The sequence below is a fragment of the Mus caroli genome, chromosome 7, assembly GCF_900094665.2.
Source record: "Mus caroli chromosome 7, CAROLI_EIJ_v1.1, whole genome shotgun sequence".
NCBI lineage: Eukaryota > Metazoa > Chordata > Mammalia > Rodentia > Muridae > Mus > Mus caroli.
Genome location: NC_034576.1, coordinates 23,641,747 through 23,658,058, shown reverse-complemented (window position 1 = coordinate 23,658,058; position 16,312 = coordinate 23,641,747). Strand labels below are relative to the sequence as shown.

Genomic DNA, 16,312 nt, shown 5'->3' with positions numbered 1-16,312 from the left:
CTAACTCTGACACGACTCCCTTTCCGCCCCCTGCACCGTGGCACTGTTTCCTTACACCATCACAACAGTTCCATGGAGACACGACATCTCACAGGTGAAGTAAAATGTTCAGAGAAGGGCAGCCACTTTTCCAGGTCACACAGCAAGTAGAGGGCAGAATAAGGATCTTGATGCCCATCTGCCTGAATTCAAACCCTTTGCTCTGGCTTCAGAACTAGCAGGGTGTTGATTTCAACCACCCTGGTGTTAGAAAGCTGCGGGCGGGCACTTCCGGGGACTTGGCCTTCTTCTTCTCTCTCTCTCTTTCTTTCTTTCTTTCTTTCTTCTTTCTTTCTTTCTTTCTTTCTTTCTTTCTTTCTTTCTTTCTTTTTAACGTGTATTTATTGGTGGGTGGCGGGTGGTACATGGCATTATACACATATCAGAGGATGATAACTTGTGGGAGCCATGTCTCTCCTCTACCTACCCTGCTGGTCCTGGGGATTGAACTCAGCTCTTGGGTGCAAGTTCCTGTACCTACTGAGCTGTCACACCAACTCATTTTGTTGTTTTTGAGGCAAGATCCATGTGGCTGAGGCTGGCCTTGAACTCCTAATCCTGCTTCCACCTTATAAGTGTTGGGAATATAGGTGAGGCTAGCACCCCTCCCCCCAAATTTAGCTGAGGCTATCTTCAAACTCAATTTCTTCCTGCCTTCTTCCACTGATATTGTTTTTGTTTGGTTGTTTTGTTTGTTTTGAGACCAGGTTTTAGTATATATCCCTAGCTGTCCTGGAGTTCACTATGTATACTAGACTATACTGGTCTTGAACTCACAGGGATCCTCCTGCCTCCACCTCCCGAGTCCATCTGCCTCCTGAGTCCATCAGCCTCCTGAGTAGTGAGAACATGCGGGGAAGCATATGACACCAGACCCCTCTACAGTTGGGGAAACGGAGACTGGGGACAGGGCAAGTGCCTCCCGCAGCAAAATTTGAAGTGTTTGGAAAGAAATGGCAGCTTCTGTCTTCGTTTACCATTTATTACAAAGTATGAGGGTGGATTGGTGAGCAGCACCCTGTACCCTCCTCTGGCACAGTCTCTGCAATTAGGGGGAAATGTCATCTTCCCAGGTGTCCACCAGGGGGCAGCACCTCCCGTCGCTCGGACCTGGTTCCTTCAGCGAGACCCGCCCGCGGTTAACTGAAGCTTCCTAGCATCCTAGACCCCAGGCACCTCCTCCTCCAACAGAGATTAAGGGGTCCTGAACAGCAGCACAGCAGAAAGGGCTTCTGATGAGGGCATATGTGTAGTGGTGGCCATGTTCCCATTGACATGGGAGGTCCAATTCAGTGTCCACTCATGGCTGCCACCACCAGAGTCCATGCACCTCAACGTGAATCCACTTGGGTCCTGGCATCTTGAGGTGATTTATCGTGGGGCTTGGTCGGAATTGGCATGGAGCATGTCCTTGAGCTCGGTCCTTGGGTAGATAGCCTGGTTCTTCTGTGAGTCCTGAGAAGATGGTAGATCGGTAAATGGCTAGAAAACACAGGAGCAGGGATGCCAGAGGTGGAGGTTGGCAGAAGCCAGAGAATGTCTAGAGGTGGAAAGACAGAAGGGCGCCAAAGCCCAGGAGAGGAGAGCACAGGTGTGCATGGGGACAGAGACCAATCAAAAGCAGGAGAGGGCTGGGAAGCCAGAAGCCACAAGTTAGGGAATATGACTCAGAGTAAAGCCCCTGCCTAGAATCCCCCAGTGAGGCGCTGGCATGGCTCAGTAAGAGAGCCCCTGCCTACAATACACAAGACCCTAGATTCCATCTCCAGTCCTTTGGCCACACCCCTCGCACAAAAGAGTGAGAAATGAGGCTGACAAGTGGAAAAGGAATCACTCCCCTTTTTTCCAGTCCAGCCCTAAACTCAGAGTTCTAAGAGGTGGGACAGCTTAAGAGAAAGGATGGCCTTATCTATAAGCAACAGCCACATCAGGCACTGGCTTGTCTCTTCCTCTGGATTTTTCCTGTCCCTATCCTGCCCACTCACCATGTGGAGCTATGTGGCCTCCTGGCTGGGTTCTGGTAGCTGCTGTTGCTGCAGGGCAGTGCCAAGCAGCTCTGTCAGGGCATCCAGCTTTCCTGCCAGCCCGTCGATTCTCTTCTCCAGGGCACGGTGCGAGGAGCTGAGACCCAGCTGCAGGTCGCACAGGATCATGTGCATCTGGGTGGGAGGGGTACACGAGTGAGGGCCTAGAAGAGCCCTGTCTGCTCTACAGAGTGGGATAGCAGAGCACTGCCGAGCCCTCTCTGGTCCTGGAGTACTGTTCTTTTTTTAGGGGGTGGGGAGTGGAACAAAGTCTCTTGTAGTCCAAGCTGGAACTGAATTTACTGTGTTGCTGGAGGTACAGACAGATGAAAGCTGCTGTTTGGGAGCTGGAAACCCAACCTGGGTCATCGGCAAGAGCAGGAAGTGGTCTTAACTGCTGAGTCATCTCTTTATCCCTAATTAGCTTGAATTCCTGATCTTCTTGCCTCTACCTCCCAAATGCTGGGATTACAGGCATGTACTGCCGTGTCTGGTTTTTGCAGGGCTGGGGATTGAACCGGCGGCTTCATGCACACCAGGCAAGCACGTATCCCCACCCTTGTCTGTGAGCTTGCTGTGGGGAACCTTCGACTTCTGTGCTCAGGCCCTATAACTTTCATCCATAGCGGCCCACCTATTCTGGCTGACCCGAACCACCCTGTTTTCGGAGACGTGTCATGTAATCTGGGGACCTGTGTCTGTGACTGTGTTTACAGTGGCCTTAGTGCCAAGGGTGGCTGTTTGAATTGTGCTGGGCTAACAAGAAAAGGCCACACATAAAGAAGGGCTTGCCTGAGGCAGGCCAAAGGAGCATGACGTCACCATCGCTGGTGGAGGCCGAAGGCTCAGAGCCTTCGAAGCAAGGGGACCCCTCTGCCCTTGGGCACCTGATTCACAACAGCGTCAGGAACTGACTTTTGCTGAAACAATATCATCACCTGTCACGGTGTCCCTTAATTTATTATTTTTTTTAAGTTGGATTTGTTGACAGTGTTTGAGCTGCTTTGTAAGTTTGCCCGGTTTTATTTGCATAAGAGTCGCACCTGGAAGGAAATTTGTATCCGTCCACATGTAAGTGATAAAGATGATTCGAAACCAAACATTGGCGTTCTTTGGTGGTTTTTTTTTTTTTTTTTTTTTTTTTTTTTTTTTTTTTTTTTTTTTTTTGCTTTTTGTTTTGCTTAAGTCTAAAAGGGGGCCTGGTGTCTTCGGTAAGCATGGGAGGCTTTTTTCTCAGTCCTGTAACCTTTACTGCACACCTGTGTGTTTCAGTTCCCCCGCTCCAGGTGACTCCCCTTTCTGGTTTTTTTGGGGGGAGGGTTTGTTTTGGGTTTTCTCGAGACAGGGTTTCTCTGTGTAGCCCTAGCTGTCCTGGAACTCATTTTGTAGACCAGGCTGGCCTCGAACTCAGAAATCCGCCTGCCTCTGCCTCCCAAGTGCTGGGATTAAAAGCAGGTGCCACTACCACCTGCTTTTTTTGAGATGGGTCTCAGGTAGCCCAGGCTGGTCTTGAACTACCATATCTAGGTCTGAAAGTCCATCCTTCACAGGTCCATCTCCCTGCCTTCCATCCTCAGCCCCACCTTGCCCCTTTTCCCAAGACCTCCTCCCGAGGGCCCTGGTACCTTGGAGATGTCCACCATGGAATTCACTTGTTCCCGGAGCTTCCGGTGTTTCAGCCGTACCTGGCGGAACCTGTGGGGAGGTGAACTCAGTTCTAGGCTTGGTCCCTGGGTGAGTCAGAGGGAAGGGATGAGGGGAGGAGAGCCAGGACAGGAAGGAACAGTCTGCCTCAGAGTAGGAGGGAATCCAGGGCCACTAGCACTGAGTCACGGTCAGAATCGGGTGGATCACACAGGGACCCAGGGAGGCCCTCACTTGTGGATGGCAGCCAGCATCTTGCGCTGATGTCTGCGGGCAGCCCGGGAGTCCTTCCTTCGAGTGTGCTTGTAGTACATCCAGGCTTCCTGCAGCAGCCGCGCCGCTGACTCCTTCATCTGATGGGAAGACACAGTGTCAGGGGAGAGGGGTGCCCGGGAGTCTGGAAGACCTGGCTTAGAAGTCGGGGGACTGGATTTTTCCTGTAGCCCAGGTTGGCCTCAAATTCCCTGCCATCTTATTGTCTAATCCTTCTGAGTACCGAACCATCACGCTTTAAAGGGAACTGGCTTTATTTATTTATTTAATACAGGGTGGTCTCCTGCAGCCCAGTTGGCCTTGAACTCACTACATAGCTGAGGACTATCTTGAACTCCTGACCCTCCTGCCTCCGTCTTCTGAATGCTGAGATTACAAGTCTATACCACCGTGCCTGGTTTACAAGGTGCTTGGAGTTGAACTCAATGTGAGCTAGGCAAGGGTCTAACCATTGAGCTACAGCCCCAGCCAAGCCTCACCTCTTTGGCATAATGGATGTCCATCATGAAGTTGTGCACGTGTTTCTCTGCCTTGTTGAACTCCAGCTTCCGAGCCACCACAGCCACCAGGAGAGCTGTGCAGCAGACCCCCTGTGGGCACACCAAGCAAGGAACATGATTCTGTGGGACTTGGTTGTGACAGTGTCAGTCTTCTCACAGCCACAGAGGGCAGGTTCAGCCACTGCCATTCCACCATTAACAGAACTATCTGTCAGGCTAGCTTGAGTTCACCATGTGACCAAGGACAATCTCAAATTTCTGATCTGCTGTCTCCATCTCCAAAGTGCTGGCATTACAAGCACTTATCATGGTGCCCAGTTAGTACCAAACCCAGGGGCTAACCCAGGTCTTCATGAATGCCGGACAAGCCAAATTCCTAGCCCTGTTTGTCTTGTGATATAAACAGAGTCTTTCTATGTAGCCCAGGCTACCCCCAAACCTGCATCAATCCCCCAGTTCTGGATTCACAGGCATGCTCCACCCGTCACCCCCCATGCAGCTCAAATGCCTCTTTCCTTAAATGACTGATTAGAAGACGAGAGGACAGCCTTTCTAGGGGACAGACATGTCCTCCCAGTATCTGTGAAAATGCCACCAGTTGCCACTGGAAAATGTCAGAACAGAGACTGGCACAGAGGACCAGTCTGCTCCAGACTCAGGGTCTGTGACACACATCTATAGACCCAGTACCAGGGGAGGAGGGGACAGCACTGAAGCAGGAGGATCATCAACCTCTGTTCTATGGCAGGCTTGGAGCCAGCCTGGGCTACCTGAGCCCTTTGTCATCCCCTCCCGCCCAAAAACAAACAACATAGAAACAATGCTGAGATGACTCTGAGGGTAAGAGGCAGTGCCAGCAGGCCTGGTGGTCTGCGTTGCATTCCCCATCCAAACCCTCACAGTGGAGGAGAGAACCCACTCTCTAAAAGTAGCCCTTGGACCTCCACACGAGGGTCCTGATGTGCAACACCCTCCCATAAATAATTAAATATAATTTAAAAGCATTAAAAAGATGCTATTATCTTGTTGTGCAATGAAGGCTCTGAGCCAGGCATGGTGTGTGTGTGTCTGTGTGTCTACATAACATATTTCACACTTTCGATTTCTCTTTCTGTCAAATGACACAGCCCTGAGGGGCCCTGAGGAGCCCTAAGGGGCCCAGGAATATTTTTTCTAGCTTTTCCTTCTCTCTGTGTGTGTCCAGCTTGCCTGCCACACCATTGCTCACCCATGGACTCATGGCTTAGTTGACCCAACATGTCCTGGGGCAGCATCAGAGCTGGGAGCTGGTGGCTTAGGTCCCCTGTGGGATGGGCTAGGCCAAGGCACTTGGGGCTGGGCCACGGAGAGGGCGAAGGAGTTGGGTGGAAGAAACTGGATGGGGAGTTTGTAGTAGGAAAGAGGGTGACTGTAGGTGAGGGACAGAGCCTGGAGGTAGGAGCCTCTGCCTCTGCCTGAAGGGCTTAGGAGCAAGGGTAGGAACAGTGAACTGCAGAAACGCGTGGGATCCATTACAACAACTGTTCACCAACCCCCACTTCCTCCCAGAGAGCTCAGGGGCTGGGGTCAGAACAGATGTGTGGGATTCATTACCGAAACCGTCATCTCCCCCACCTCGCCCCCAGCCCCCGCTGCTTTTACTGAGCAGTGCCTGTGTTTCCTGTTTGAACCCTTGACATGAAGTTCTTCATTTGCCCTTTCAACAACCCCACAAGGAGGATGCTGGGACTGCAACAACTTTACAAATGGGGCTACCGAGGCCCAGGAACAACATGTGGTTTGCCTGAGCTCCATAGCTGGCAAGGGGCAAAGTGGGGCTTGAATCTATGAAGCCTGGTCCCCAAAACATACTCCAGAAGGTGACTTTCCACCCAGTTCTCCCTAGGGGAGGATGGGAGACTGTATCCCTTGTCTCAGGAAAAAACGGGACTGGGAAATTGGGGCCTGGATCTGAGGATATGGACCCTGGGTTCTAGGACTAAGGGACAACAGTCTCAAAACAGGTCATTTGTAGTATCCAGCCAGCATGCTTCAAAGATGAAGCAGGAGGATTGAGGGTTCAAGGCTAGCCTGGAGTACATAGCAAATTCCTAACTTAAAGGAGGAGGAGGAGAGAGGAAGAAGGAAGAAGCTGAAGAGGAGAAAGAAATGGGCTGGATATCTTTTTTTTCTTCTTCTTCTTCTTCTTCTTCTTCTTCTTCTTCTTCTTCTTCTTCTTCTTCTTCTTCTTCTTCTTCTTCTTCTTTTTCTTTTCAAGACAAGGTTTCTCTGTGTAGCCCTGGCTATCCTGGAACTCACTCTGTAGACCAGGCTGGCCTCAAACTCAGAAATCCACCTGTCTCTGCCTCCCAAGTGCCTGGCAGATCTGGGTCTTGAATAAAGAATGAGGCTGGGGAGTGGGGAAGTGCCCAGATACCCACAATTCTCAGAGATGTCAGGGAGGGCCTAGGTTGGCCCATGGTTTTCTGAGCCATGAGTATCAGCAGTGGGCTGGGAGAGAGTCTTGGGGGCAGTACTCACCATGACTCCGGTGCACAGGCAGACAATCTTGCCCCACATGGTGCCAGGTACCACGTCCCCATAGCCAATGGTCAGGAATGTGATCGGAATCAGCCACAGTGTATCTGTGAGGTGCCCCGTGGCATTGACAGCCTGCCTATGGGCAAAGAGAATTTAGTTCTGAAACCCCAGCCTGGGGGTGTTGGTGGGGTTTACTCCCCCCCCCCAATACTGTTCCTCTTCCAGCCATACTCTTAACACCAAGAAACATCTGGATAGAAAGCCAGAAATTCTGGTGGCCTCTTTCAGATGCTCAACCATTCTGGGTTATAAAAGTACAAATCTAGGGTCTGGTCAGGCCTGGAGCAGTGGTTCTCAACCTGTGGGTCGTGACCCCTTGGCGTTCAAATAACCCTTTCACAGGGACTGCATATCAGATACCTTGCACATCTGATATTTATGTCACAATTCACAACAGTAGCAAAATTACAGTTACGAAGTAGCAAGAAATATAAATTTCTGGTTGGCAGGGGTCACCACAGCATGAGGGACTGTACTAAAAGATCGCAGCATTATGGAGGATGTGAACCGTTGCGCTAGAGCCTGTTTGAGTTCAGCTAGGCAGCCAGGGCTGCTAGACACAAGCGTGTGCGGATGAGGGCTAAGGTGGGGCTGAGACCCAGCCTGAAGCAGGAGCTATCCAGAGGAAGCTACACCTTTATCTAACACCCACGAGGAGACTACGCGGCCTTCAAGTGAGATCAAGATAAAAATGATTAACATCTCTTATAAAAAAAAAAAAAAAAAGCTTGTAGAGAGCCGGGGACAGTGACACTCCTCGGTAATCCAAGCATTCAGGAGGCTGAGGTACTGGGGTGTTGGAGGCAGCCTGAGCTCCAGAGGTTCGGCTTTGTTGCCCCAAGGCCCTGTTGCCAGCTCTCAGGCCACAGGCTGGATTTCTCTGTAAGTGGGACCCTGAGGATCTGTTAGAATCGAGTAGTTCCCCCCCGCCCCCCTCCGCCATCTGTTTACAGTTGCTAAGCACCGGCTAGGTCCGGCAGGGAATTCCCCCAGCAAAAATGTTCCAAATGTCTGCTTTCCAGACTCAGCAAGCACTTACTGTACCCGCTAATTTGGAAAAGCTGTTCCTTTCAACAAGGTAGCTATTAGGATTAGCCCTATTACCAGAGTCTGAATCTGGACTTACTATGGGCCGGAAGGGTGGATTTGCTCTCTCTCTCTCTCTCTCTCTCTCTCTCTCTCTCTCCTGTCCCGTGTGTGTGTGTGTGTGTGTGTGTGTGTGTGTGTGTGTGTGTGTGTTTTCTGGGTAGCTCAGAAGTTGGGAATCACCTCAAGGACTTGCGATTTCTCAGCCAAGAAGGATGGAAAGTGTGAGCCTGCCCTGATGTTGGCTGGCCCCCAGCCTTGCAGCCTGCACCATCATATCCAGCAGACTCTGGTGTCTCCTCCCTGTGCTCCAGGCCCCTCACCTCTCAGCCACAGACAGCACCCAAGCTGTGGTGAGCCAGAGGCCCAGCGTGAGGCCCAGCAGCAGGCGACCCGGGTGTGTGTTCATGTACAGCTTGGCCACGAACCAGTGGCGGAAGCGGACTTGGTTGAGCGCCCCGATGCTGCGGTAGGACGCGTTGAGCAGGACCCCGCTGCGCAGCAGCACCGCGCGGGGCACCAGGTAGAGACGCAGGAGCATGGCCAGGGACAGCAACGCCTCGCCTTCGCCCAGGAAACCCGGCCAGGGCTGCGCGTCGGTGGCCTCCCCCGCCAGGGCGCAGTGCGGGCTCCGTAGGGGCACCGGGTGCACCCCGCACACCAACAGCTCCAGCAGGATTTGCGCCACCTGCCGCCGGGTCAGCGCCACGCGCCAGTCCCGGAGCCCGTTGTCCGTCATGAACAGCTGCAGGGAGGAGGCAGACACGGAGAGAGGTCAGGTGCGGGGCAGGCAGTGGCACACCCGGCCTGTGCCCCGAGATAAGATGCAGAGGACGCCCTGGGCCTGGAAAGTAGGGCAGAGATAGCTGTACGGGGTGTGGGGCTGGGGAAGGAAGCAGGCGGGAACCGGCAAGTCGCCTCTCCACCTTCTCCACTTTCTCCAACTCTAATGGCTAGTTCTGGCCCACTTCCGGAAGGAATACTCCTCCTACACGAACTGAGTGCCTCTTGTGTGCACTGACAAGTTCTATAAGCTATGATTTGTAGCGACTGAGACAGAACCATCGACCTCCTAGGGTTTGTGTGCCCATCCCTGAGGGCTCTGCCCACTTTTGGCCCTGGGGTACTACCGCTGGCAAAAATAATCCTCAGGGCCTGTGGGATGGATTAGTGAATAAAGTGAATAAAGGCATTTGCCACCAAGCCTGACTCCCTAGCATCCACGTTGTAGGAGAACTGACTTCCACGCGCACACTGTGGCGCCAGGTAATTTATAACATAGGCTGGGCTCAAATGAGCGATCTACCTGCCTCAGACTCCCAAGTGCTGAAACTACAGGTAGGTGCTGCCACACTTAGCTCCATTTAAGCAGCATTTGGACGCCCTGGGGACTGCTCTATCCCTGTACATGTGACTCAATAAATGTTCATACACAGAGGTTCATGTACAAGCGCTCCCAACTTACAAATCTGGAAATTGAGGCCTGGTTCTCACAACAGGGCAACTGAACAGGGCCCGGAGCATGAACTGCTCTCTGTGAGGTTTGTTTGTTTCAATGTGAAGGTAAAAACCACTCTTCAGTATGCAAGGAAAACACTCTACCACTGAGCCACGCCCCCAGCCCCTCACTGGGGGATTCTAGGCAGGGGCTCTACCACTGAGCCACGCCCCCCAGTCCCTCACTGGGGGATTCTAGGCAGGGGCTCTACCACTGAGCTGCACCCCCAGCCCCTCACTGGGGGATTCTAGGCAGGGGCTCTACCACTGAGCCGCACCCCCAGCCCCTCACTGGGGGATTCTAGGCAGGGGCTCTACCACTGAGCCACGCCCCCAGCCCTTCCCTGGGGGACTCTAGGCAGGGGCTCTACCACTAAGCCACGCCCCCAGCCCCTCACTGAATGAATGTATGAAGGGGCTCTACCTCTGCGCTACACCTCCAGATCTCTATCCTATATTACTGTGTCCCTACCTATTGAAATCACAAGTCACCTAACACTTAACATCCCACAGTAGTGCCAACCTCTAATGTGAGATTTATTTTCCTCCTCCAGACTCAACAACTCTTCCTAGCCATCTTTGAACTCCGGTCTCACTGAGACACAATGCCGTTCCCATTTTCACTTCTCCAGATTTTTCCCTCGGTTTCCCGACTCCCATACAAGACAGTGATTCTCAGCCATGTACAGTAACGCCCTAGGAGGTGCTTGGCACCTGAGAGGCACTCAGTTAAAATATTCATGCTTCAGGCCTGTAGGATGGCTCAGTGAGCCAAGGCCTTTACCTCCAAACCCTATGACGTGATTTTGATTCCTAAGAACCCCACGTGGTAGAAGGGGAAAACTGGCTTGTATAATTTGTTTTCTGACTTCCAAGTGTCCCCCCCTAAAATAAATAAATAAATAAATAAATGTTAAAAATTTTAAGTACACACTCTTATTGTCATTAATAACAGTTGTAAAGAAACTAGGCATGTAACTCAGTGGTGGAGCCCCTGCCTAGAATCCCCCAGTGAGGGGCTGGGGGCATGGCTCAGTGGTAGAGCCCTGCCTAGAATCCCCCAGTGAGAGGTTGGGGGCGTGGCTCAGTGGTAGAGCCCCTGCCTAGAATCCCCCAGTGAGGGGATGGGGGCGTGGCTCAGTGGTAGAGCCCCTGCCTAGAATCCCCCAGTGAGAGGCTGGGGGCGTGGCTCAGTGGTAGAGCCCCTGCCTAGAATCCCCCAGTGAGGGGCTGGGGGTGTGGCTCGGTGTAAGGTCCTGACTTCAATCCTCAGGACCAAAATTAATTTTAAAAATGTAAGTGGTCTCTGGACCTGGGAGCTAGGAGGGTAGGCATAGCCTCCATCTCTAAGTGGGCAAGGAAACACGTGGGGGCTACATTGGGGGATGGATCAGCTACGGCAGGAGAATCTGCCTGTCTGTCTGTGGTTCATTCCATCCCAGCGGGCAGAGGTGTAGACTCAGGTAGCTCAGGGAAGGAGAACAAGGATACATAGAGAGCAAAGCTGAGGGGCAGGGCCCAGCTTACCTGGACCTCCTTGGCATGGAAGACCACAATAAGACAAAGGAGGAAGGCAGTGGACAGGGTGATCAAACACTTAACCAGGAGCAGGTACAGCACCCACTGTGGGGGAACAGAAGACAGTGAGCCGCCAGTGCTTCCAGTCTGCCCAACCCCATTCCCTTCCTTCAGAAAGGCGGTCTCTACATTCCCAACAACCTGGCTCCCGAACCAGTCCCTCCTGACAGGACATCTCAAAACCATTCTCAAGTTTAGTGTGTAGGACACCGTATGATCCCAGTCCTCAGTAGGCTGAGACAGGAGGACATCGTCTAAGCCATGTCTCAGTTCCTCGCTACCCTCCACTCTCCTACCATGGGGAGCCTTGAAACTCACATTCTTTCCCTATGAAAAGTAGTTCTCATTTGTGTATGTGTGAAGTCTAGGAAAGGACATACAGCTTCCAGAGGGTGCCCCTTCCCTCTCCAGCAAGCAGTGCCTCCCCGAACCCCAGTCCCAGCAAAGACGAGAGACTGTCACTCAGGTCTCAGAGCAGCATTCTGCCCTTCTCTAATCTGAGGAATGAGCCTCAAGACACCTCCAGCCCCAGCTCCTGCTTTGTGAGCCCCTTCTTCCCCTCTCCTACCACTTCCCCTGGCTGGATGCCCGGGGCACCCGGGAGGAAGTTCAGGGGCTACATAAAGCAGCAGAAGTTTTTTTTTTTTTTTTTTTTTTTTTTCTTCCTCTCTTTGTGTGGCAATGCCTTGGAGGGATCTAGAATTTAGGGAGGAAGGATTAAGAGAGTTGGGGGGGCGGGGGGGTGAGAACTGCTGAGTTCCTTAAGATGGGCCGATGCCCACAGGGAGATGCTGTCCCAGGGCAGGGCTTGTCTGGGTTCCCTCTTTGAACCCTGCACCTGTTCCTCTGCCAGCTTCCCTGGCTGGGCCCGCGCCAGCACCCCGCCTCTGAGCAGGGGAAGAAGGCCAGTTTCCTGCCCCCTGGGGGGCCTCCCCCCACCTCTATCTGAACAATGGCGCTGCTGTCCTCAGCCTTCCCCTCCCCCGTCATCCTTCACCCTTACCCAGTTCCCCGTTCAGTTTTTCAGTTTGTCTCAGCCCCTATTGCTCAGATACCAGCCACTTTCCCACAATGCAGTTCACGTCTCCCACGGCGATGTGTGTGTGTGTGGGTCCCCTTTTCCTATTCTACCACCCAGACTGGGGTCTCTTACTTCCTTCTCTCTGCGAGTTCTGTCTGCTTCTAGGCCTCCCAAGTGCTAGGATCACAGGCATGCATCATCACAGCCCAGTGCTGGGAGATCAAACCCAGGGGCTTTGCACATGCTAAGCAAGTACCAATTGAGCTACTGCCCGGGTCTGGAGTGTGTGTGTGTGTGTGTGTGTGTGTGTGTGTGTGTGTGTGTGTGTGGGCAGTCCATGTATGCACGGCCTTATTATCTCTCTGCGTGCATCTCTCCAACTGGGGTTTCTCAGTGGCTCTGGAGGCGTTTCTGTCACATTCTCCCTCTCTCTCTCTCTCTCTCTCTCTCTCTCTCTCTCTCTCTCCCCTTCCCTCTCTCCCTCCCTCCTCTCCTCCCTCCCTCCCTCCCCCCTCCCTCTGTAGACTGACTTTCCCTCCCCCCAAGTCTCTGTCTGCCCCATCTTCTCTGCTTCACCTCATCTAAAGCCGGCTCTTCCTTCCTATAGTCTTGGCACCCGCCCTTCCTCCTGAGGAGCAGGTGCCTTCCTTTGGTGAAAAACAAGTTTGTTAGATTGAGATGGAGTTGGGGAAGGAGGGGGCATGGAGGTCTCCAAGGCAGCCATTGGACGGGGACTTAGGGTGGGGATGTGGCTCACTTGGAAGAGTGCTTGCCTAGCAAGCGCAGAGCCTTGGGTTTGAACCTCGTCCTTTTGTAAACTGAGTGTTGTGATACATGGAGAAGTGGAGGCAGGAGGATCAGAGGTACAAGGTCATCCTCAGCTACCTAGCCAGTTCAAGGCCAGCCTGGGCTACCAGAGACCTTGTCTCAAACAAGAGCTGCAAGGGTGCTTATGGCTACGTTTGAACAGATGGGGAAACTGAGGCTCAGAGAGCCTCATCCATTCCTTCAAGAATCACAGTCAGAGGAAAGGACTTGGGCAGTTAGTGAAGAAGGAGACATGAAGGATGAGGAAGACCCCCTGGCTCCTTCCCTTCTGCCTGGACTCCCAGGTCCACACTTCTCCTACTGGGCGTGGTGCAGGAGCGTGGGAGCGCCGGGCAGGCCCCAGCCATGTTTCCTGTTGGCATGGCTCTGGACGGCCCCACCCCCCCTCGCAGTGGCTGCCCTCTCCTTGGCCACTTGGCTGAAGGAAGCTGGCCTGCCCTGACCCTCCATGTGCCTGCCGGTCTGTCACTCCACAGTGGCTGAGCACCGGGGCCCAGAAGTTCTCCCAAAGAATGTCCCACCTGCAGACACACACGCAAACACACACACACACACACACACACACACACACACACACACACACACATCTCCTGTCCCAACTTTCCCATTGAACAAGTGTGCCTCCCCCTCAAGCCACACACCCAACCTTGCCCTCCATCTCTCTTCTGCCACAAGTCTGACCAGGGTGGGAATATCCCCAGGGCTTGTTAAGACCTGCCTGCACTCCCTGGTCTTCCAGAGGTTGATTGATAGCTCTCTTGTGTGTGTTCTCTCCGTCCCCCACCTTGTTTGGATTTATTTCTGTTTTTGAGATAAGGTTTGTGTAGCCCAGGCTAGCCTCCAAACTCAGTATGTAGTTTAGGCTGGGCCTAACCTTCTGATCCTCTTGCCTTCCCCCCCAGCCTCCTTCCCCCGACTTCTCCAGTGCTTGGATCCCATGCCTGGTGAGATTTTTTGAGGCTCTTCCTGCAGACTCTTGAGCCTGAACCCCAAAGTCTCCTCTTCCACAGGGACGAAGGCTTTCAAACCACAGTAGACCACTATCTGGCGAGTGGTGCCTTCTGGGGGTAATGGCACTTCTATATGGTAGGGGTGGGGTGGAGGCTCCACTCCCCACAGTCTCCTCTGTCGGTTACTTCAGAGCACTGCCTGGTGGCACTGGGTAAATGGCAGTGGCTAGATAAGGAGCAAGGAGACGCCTAATGACAACGTCTTTTTCCCTTGCCCGCCCTCTCTTCACCAGAGCTAGGCTATCAAGGATCAGCCTTGTATGGGCCTCAACAAGGCCCAGACCCCCAGTGGTCTGTCTGATAACACTTACTCAAAGGCTAACACTGAGAACGCGCGCGTGCATGTGTGCATGTGTGTGTGTGTGTGTGTGTAGGTTGGGGGGAGCTGGGGGGAGGACGATATCACACTAGCTCAGGTTTCAGGGGTGCAGACCCCCCCATCTACCTCCATCACATCCAGGGGTCCAGACCCAGCCTTCTTCTCTTAGACCTTAAGAAGTGTAAGACCTCAGTTCTCCTCCCTTAGACCCAGGAGTCCAGACCAGCTCTCTTCTCCCACACCCAGGGGTGCGGACCCCGACCTTCCTCCCTCACACCCAGGGTGTTAGACCCCCAGCTCTCCTCTCTTCTTCACACCTCGGGGTGGAAGATGCCAGCCTTCCTCCCTCATGCCCAGGAGAATAGGATCCCCTAGCTTTGCTCTCTCACATTCAGGGATGTAAGACCCCAGTCCCCTTCCTTCACACTCAGGGATGCAGACTCCAGCTCTCTTCCCTCAGATCCAGGAGATCAGACCCCAGCCCTCCTCCCTCACACCCAGGGGTGCAGATCCCAGCCCTCCTCCCTCACACCAGGCTCCCTGTCCCTTCCCTGCTCGGTAGAAGGGCCCCACTCACCTTGCAGCCCAGGAACCACAACATCTCAGCATGCAGAACCATGAGTCCGATGCCAGTTCCCGCCAGCACCAACGCCCAGCCGGCCACCCTCTTCTCCTGCTCCAGCAGGCGCTTTCTCCGTCTCAGGGCCCCCAGGCCAGTCACCAGCTCCCCGCCCATGGCCCCTGAGGTCTTGGGGCTCAGCCAGCTTCCTGCCCAGGGTCCCCCACCTCTCAGTACGCAAATGGCAGCCAGCTTGGCTTCCAGGCCAGCGGCCTGTTCTGCTCACTCTGGGACTTTTGCTGGAAGGCACAGCCTAGTCCTGTGCCCTCTGGGGAGTGGTAACTGCAGCAGGCAGGGCAGGGCGGGGAGGGACGGGGAGGTCCCTGGGTAGGGGGAGGCTGGCTATCCCATTCCCTTCTGAGACTAAGGAGGGGCTGGGGTGTGTCTTGTGGCCCCGGGCAAGGAAGAAGAGTCCATCCACGTGGGCAAAGACACACTGACACAATAGGTTGTGACTCTCCAACCGTTTACACTCTGTGGTACACACCTACAACCTCCACCACACCCAGACACCACAAAGCACCCTATGACAGACCGGAGACGGAGCCCAACACACCAGCACACACCACACAACCTCCACAGAAGTGACTCACACTCCTGAAAGTTCAGAAACCCACAGCCACACCCAGACACCACACACACACATGGTGTGACACACGCCAGCACTTAGCAGGGCAGCAGCATCCCATTGCACACGGGGCCACCCAAAGGTTGAGCTCACGCAGTCACACATTCAAAGTGGGGCGGGGGAGGGGCTGGAAAGTCAGGCACAGCAGTGAAAGTGAGCGCTCCTCTCCAGAGCTCCTCTCCAGAGGAGTCTAACTTCCGTTTCTAGCACCTACTTGCTGGGTGGGTGGCTTGAAACCACCTGTAACTTCAACTCCAGGAGATGACACCCTTTTCCTGGTCTTTGGGAGCCCCCGACACATGTGGCTGATATTCACATACATGCACGCGCATAAATAAAAAATAAATCTTAAATGATATTTTTTAAGGGGGACCAGGGACGGAGTGCAGCTGTTAGTGGGCTCCTTTGAATCACAGACGCTCTGAGGTGGATCCCAGCACAGCATAAAGTGGGCAATGGTGCATGACTGAGTCTTGGCACTAGGAAACTGGGGCCAGGAGGATCAGCAGGTCTCAATCATTGTCAACTATGAGTTCAAGGTCTGCCTGGGCCACATGAGACCCTGTTTCCAAAACCCAAACCAGGTAAAATGCTATAATATTCTACGATACAAAGAGCCAAGCATCAACGACCACACGGGACATGTACCAGGAGCCACACAAATAC

General features: G+C 53.4%; 1 protein-coding gene across 2 annotated transcripts; it reads right to left on the bottom strand.

Moving 5' to 3' along the window:
• Positions 1-1,003: 1,003 nt before the first annotated feature.
• On the bottom strand, positions 1,004-15,341 carry Kcnn4 (potassium calcium-activated channel subfamily N member 4). 2 transcript variants are annotated; one of them, XM_021167997.2, is made up of 9 exons: positions 14,977-15,341; positions 11,171-11,266; positions 8,470-8,891; positions 7,001-7,136; positions 4,460-4,570; positions 3,942-4,060; positions 3,689-3,758; positions 2,025-2,198; positions 1,004-1,579 (listed from the first exon to the last, which is right to left on the bottom strand). In XM_021167997.2, the coding sequence occupies exons 1-8, from the start codon at positions 15,133-15,135 to the stop codon at positions 2,034-2,036; spliced, it is 1,278 nt and encodes a 425-aa protein (XP_021023656.1). In that variant the 5' UTR covers positions 15,136-15,341; the 3' UTR covers positions 1,004-1,579; positions 2,025-2,033. The 2 variants fall into 2 exon arrangements, with proteins under 2 accessions (XP_021023656.1, XP_021023655.1); XM_021167996.2 differs by having other exon boundaries at positions 1,011-1,494.
• Positions 15,342-16,312: the final 971 nt, after the last annotated feature.